At 37.6% G+C, this 6,026-nt stretch overlaps 1 protein-coding gene across 1 annotated transcript; it reads right to left on the reverse strand.

The window, feature by feature from the left end:
* Positions 1-215: 215 nt before the first annotated feature.
* LOC133251785 (olfactory receptor 10H3-like) lies at positions 216-1,688 on the reverse strand. The gene is made up of 2 exons (XM_061424577.1): positions 1,685-1,688; positions 216-1,177 (listed from the first exon to the last, which is right to left on the reverse strand). The coding sequence occupies exons 1-2, from the start codon at positions 1,686-1,688 to the stop codon at positions 216-218; spliced, it is 966 nt and encodes a 321-aa protein (XP_061280561.1).
* Between the last annotated feature and the right edge of the window lie 4,338 nt (positions 1,689-6,026).

A 6,026-nucleotide genomic window follows, 5' to 3' on the forward strand; every position in this document is an offset into this window, starting at 1 on the left:
TAGGCATAGATAATGGGATACAGTTTATCACATTGGATATAAACAAGATATTATGATGGCTTGAGGCTATAAGAGGGGGAAAATTGGAGAAAGTCAAATAGCTACCATGCATCATACTCCTAAGGAGTGTGGGTATTTTCATTTATCTGTATCATCACAAGGGTTCTATGAGGAAAGGCATCATTGTCTCCAACACTTCTACCCTATATTGGTGGCTAGGAGTTTAGGGGACAGAAAGTTCTGCGGAAGCTTCTTTTTATGGCGTTCTTTAGCTCTTTATTCCTAAGACTGAAAATAATTGGACTAAGAAAGGGGGTGAAGACTGTATAAGTGGTGGTCATCAGAATGTTACTGTCCATAGAACGAGGACCCTTGGGCTTGAGGTAGATGATGGAGGCAAAACCGTAGTGCACGACCACTATGGTGAGGTGGGAGACACAGGTGGAGAAGGTCTTGTGCCGGCCCTCAGTGGAGGGGATCCTCAGGATGGCAGCCACGATGAAGACATAGAAGAGGACGATAAGGAATAAGCACCCAATCAGGGCTGTGACACAGACCAGGATCACAGCCAGGGTGAGAGAGGCTGTGTCCCTCCCACAGGCCAACTTCAAGAGGGAAAAAATATGGCAGAAAAAATGGTGAATCTCATTGGACCCACAGAAGGTGAGAAGAAAAACTATCAGTGTCACCATCATCCCCATAACTGAGCCTCCAGCCCAGCACCAGGACACAAGACGGGCACAGTCACGGGTGCTCATGAGCATGTTGTAGTGCAGGGGGTGGCAGATGGCCACGTAGCGGTCATAGCCCATGATCATGAGCAGGAAGGAGTGGGTGTAGCCAAACGTAAAGGAGAAGAACATCTGGCTGGCACAGGCCACAAAGGTGATGGAGCGGTGGGTGGAGAGCATGTCCACCAGCATTTCAGGGGTAATGGTAACAGTGAACAGAATCTCAGAGATGGAGAGGGCACACAGGAAGAGGTACATGGGGGTGTGGAGGCTGTGCTCCCTCCAGATGGTGCCCATGATGAGCAGGTTCCCCAGCAGTGTGAACAGGTACATCAGCAGGTACAGCAGGAAGAAGGTGGGCAGGAGCTGCTGAGGGAAGTTGGAGAAGCCAATGAGGATGAATTCAGACACTGTGCTGTAGTTCTGACCAGATAAGGATGCTGCATCTGGGGAGATCAGAAAGAGAATGAAGGCACAGTGGTTAAAACAGAGGCACTGCTGCTGCTGCTGCTGCTGCTAAGTCGCTTCAGTCGTGTCCGACTCTGTGCGACCCCATAGATGGCAGCCCACCAGGCTCCCTGTCTCTGGGATTCTCCAGGCAAGAACACTGGAGTGGGTTGCCATTTCCTTCTCCAATGCATGAAAGTGAAAAGTGAAAGTTAAGTCGCTCAGTCGTGTCCGACCCTCAGCAACCTCATGGACTGCAGCCCACCAGGCTCCTTTGTCCATGGGATTTGCCAGGCAAGACTACTGGAGTGGGCTGCCACTGCCTTCTCCAAAACAGAGGCGCTAGTATACATTAAAGACCAATTGAAGAGCTCTACACTATACAGATGGAGAAGGAAATGGCAACCCACTCCAGAATTCTTGCCTGGAGAATCCCATGGACAGAGGAGCTTGCCAGGCTACAGTCTATGCGGTCACAAGAGTAGGACACAACTGAGTGACTAAGCACATACTATACAGAGAAGTTGGACTTAACTAGTGGCTCAGACAGTAAAGTATCTGCCTGCAATGCAGGAGACCAGAATTTGATCCCTGGGTTGGAAAGGTCCCCTGGAGTAAAGCAATCCACCCCAGTATTTTTCCCTGGAGAATTCCATGGACAGAGGAGTCTGGCAAGCTACAGTCCGTGAAGTCACCAAGAGTTGGACAAGACTGAGCAGCTAACATTTTCACTTCACTTCTTTTTTCATGCTGTACAGGAAGTCCTTAACATATGAATCTTCAAGTTGTAAACTTTCAAAGATATGAACTTGTGTTCAAATGTCCACTCATATAAGTTAGTTCACATATTTGGTGAGACCTGCTATACTTTTCAAGGTACTGTGCTCTAAGATTAAAAATGTTTTCTTTATTTTTTGTGTTTACTTGTTTTCTGTGTATTTTTTTGTTTGAAAAGTATTATAAGCTGGTAATGGTATAGTATTATATAGACAATTGTGTTAATTGGGTACCTAAGCTAACCTTGTTGGACTTGAAAGAAAATTACACTTATGAACGCACTCTGGTAATGGAACTCATTTGTATGTAGGGGGCTTACCGTATATCCATTTGCTTAACTTCTCTGGGTCACACAGTCTCCATCGGTAAGTTGGAATAAATCATTATAGCTTTTGCCTTTCAGCATTGTGATAAACACCAGTGAATTAAGTGCTTAAGACATAGTTTTGGTTCCTGGGTGTTTATTAACAGCGATGAAAAGAAATAGAATATCCAGGTTTGTAATCAAGACAGACATAGATGATCAGGGTCATAGTTTCCTGAATACTGTGCCTGTTCTAGATTGGATTTTGGATTTATCAAAATAATTTTTCCTCTGAGATATTTTTCTTTTAATTGAGTAACCCATTTGTCTTTATTTCAGTACTGTCTTCTTTTAGTACTGAATTCATTCCTGCCATCGTATCCTGTGTGTGTGTATATGCATGCATGTTAAGGTGCTTCCAACCCTTTGTGACCCTACAGACCATAGCCCACCAGGCTCCTCTGTCCATGGGATTCTCCAGGCAAGAATACTGGAGTGGATTGCCATTTCCTACTTCACTGGGAAGCCTATATGTGCAATCTGAAGAGAAACCAGATTATTGTATATAAATAAATATATATACACCTAAAGAAATTGAAGGGAACATTTGAAAATAAAAGGATGGGTGAATATATGCCAGGCAAATGTTCACCAAAGGAAAATGAAGAAGCAATGCTGAAAGCAGAAAAAATAGAATTTAATGAAATAATAATCATAAAATCTCTGATACCATATGCCAGTAAAAGGAACCAGGTTCCCTGGAGAAGTGGTCTGTGCATGGATGCAAACCTAGATCTCTTCAACAGTGTAATGGAACTTTCACTGAATAGTGTGTTAGTGCTAAAGGATACTGGAACCAGACTGAAAATGTGCCCATTGGCATAGCTGAGCATCAGAAAGAGTGATCATGTGCAGACGATGGAGGAACAGCTAAAGGATGCCAAGAAGAAGCAATTAGGAAATCCAGAAGGTGAAAAGTTTCAAAGAACAATTAGTTGAATCTCATCAGCAAGCCAGGGTCATGAAAAGAGTGAAGAGAAATTCAAGGGACATAACAATCACATCCAACATAGAGTACTAGATTTGATGTGGATTTAGATAAGCTAGTTGTAAGGTGTTATTAAGGATATAGAGAAGATTTTGATTTGTTATGGGTGAATGATGAGGTATTAATAATATGAAGAGATCATTCTTAATTTAGTTATTAACTTTAAGTATGAACTTGTTATTTTGGCTATGAAGGAAAATATTAGTAGCTTAAATACGTACTGAAATTTAAAAATTACACACATGTGCACACCAAGGAAGAAAGAAGAATATTTTGTGAAGATTATTAGAACACTGTAGCAACCTAATAGATATAAATAACCTATATAACTGACTCAATGGACATGAATTTGAGCAAACTCTGGGAGACAGTGAAGGACAGGACAGCTTGGCATGCTGCAGTCCATGGAGTCACAAAGAGTCAGACACGACTTAGCAACTGAACAACAGCAATGTACCCTAGATAATTAATAAAGAAATAATGAACACAACTTTCAGTGAAATAGATATGAGGCAGAAATATATAAATTGAAACTAGATAAGTAGATTTTAAAACTGAGGTTGCAAGTTTTGATAGGGTTCAGAAATGTAATTTGGGAATTATTAATTATTATGCAATAATAATATTCAGACATTAGCTCCTGAATATACTTAGGCTCTTCACCAAGCAGAGACTAAACATAATTTTCAACCATATAGAGAATTTTAACAAAACTTAGCCTTCTATTTGGATATAGAGCAAACCTCCATACACTTCAAAGTATAAATATTATATAGATTGTAGTGCATTAAAATTGGAAATCAGTAGAGAAGAAATGCCTTTCCAAATTCTATAAGTTAGGAACTCAATATAATATTAAATAATATTTTTTCTGTAGCAAGTCATAAGATGAATGGAGAAATATTTGTAATTAACCATCAAATGTAAAATTTATAAGCTAAAACAGTACTGTCATGGGAAACATATTGCTTTAAGCATACATATACATATATGCCATAAGACTTTATTCAGAAAACAAATCATCCTTAACCCAGCCCAAATCAAGCAATTGGAAAAGATTAATAAGATAGAAACAAGGAGAAAATTGCCAATGAGAAAACACAAAACTAAAATTGGAAAATAACTACAGAAATAAATGACATTTCTAAATCAATGAAAATAATAAGAAAACTATGTTAAGAAATTCAAAACAATAAATGAATAAATTCTCAGAAACATGTACAATTTCAGACCTGGTTCAAGAAATAGACACTCTGGATATTCAAATAAGTTTTAAAGAAATTGAAATGGTTAAAGACCTTCTCTTTCTATAATCATTAACCCCAGTGGGTTTATAAGTGAATGCTCATAAATTTTTAAAGAACAGTTGATGAATACTTTATATATAATCTTCAAAATATAAATAAATAACAGAAAAATAGTTGAAATCTACCATGCTCATTTCCTCATGTTAATGTAATCTTGATTCTAAAACCAGGTCAAGAATGTTTATAATTATAGACTCAGTTTACCTATTTACGTAGATTTGAAAATCCATTATATGATATTACAAGTCAAATGAAATAGTGTAGTAAAAATCATATATAGTATGATCAAGTGGTATTGGTTTATCCCATGAATGACAGGATGCACAGCATCAGATAACCTATCATGTGGTTCATCACATAAACTAAAAAATTATATAAGTATTTTGATCAAGTAAAGAACATATTTTCTAAAATTCAACAATCATGATTTTTTATTTGACATATAAGATATCAGTTTCAGGTGCACAACATAATGATTCATTATATATCTATTTATGACTTTTAAAAAATCCTTTGCAACATGAAATCAAAAGGAACTTTCTTAGCTAGATAAAGAGAATATACTACAAAACTAAAAAGTAATATACTAAGTGGGGAAGTTTATGTGTATTATTTTAGGGTCAGAAGCAAGTCAAAGTTACTTACTGTCTCTGCTGTTCTTTAACATGGAACTGAAAGTCATGAATGATGCTACAAGGAAAGAAAAGAAAAAAATATATATATAAGGATTGGAAGAGAAGAGACTTAAGCATCTAGAAAGATAAAAGAGTTGAGACATAATATGTTAGTGCAGTAAGAAAGTGCAGTGCTGCAGAAGGCGAGATCAGCTTCCAAAAATCATAGTCTTTTTCAAGGTATTACACCAGTAACAATCATTCAAAATATGCAACTTAAGTTAAAATCAAGATAATACTCCCAGAGTAACACGCATTATAAACAAACAGCTCTCAAGCATTTTGGTCTTAGGATCCCTTTACTAAAACTCCAAAATTATTGAGGCTCCTAAAGGGTTTTTGTTTAGGTGGACTGTAGCTATCAATTTTTACCATATTAAAAATTAAAGCAGAGAATCTTTAAAGTATTTAGTTAGCACATTTTAAAGAATAATAGTAAACCTACTTCAAGTTAATAATGGTAACATTTATATGAGAGTAATTCCATTTTCAAAAACATTTAGTGAGAAGAATAGCCTTGTTTTAGATTTTTGAAAATATGCCTAATGACTGCCTTATAAGAGCTTGATGTTCATGTCTGCTTCTTCATTTAGTCTGTGGTAAATACATTATTTTAACTGAAGCATATGATGAAAACACATTCACACACCTGTAATTGGAAAGGGGCTTCCCAGGTGGCTCAGGTGGTAAAGAATTCACCTGCCAATGCAGGAGATGTAGGTTCGATCTCTGGGTCAG

The sequence above is a fragment of the Bos javanicus genome, chromosome 7, assembly GCF_032452875.1.
Source record: "Bos javanicus breed banteng chromosome 7, ARS-OSU_banteng_1.0, whole genome shotgun sequence".
In the NCBI taxonomy this organism is placed as follows: domain Eukaryota; kingdom Metazoa; phylum Chordata; class Mammalia; order Artiodactyla; family Bovidae; genus Bos; species Bos javanicus.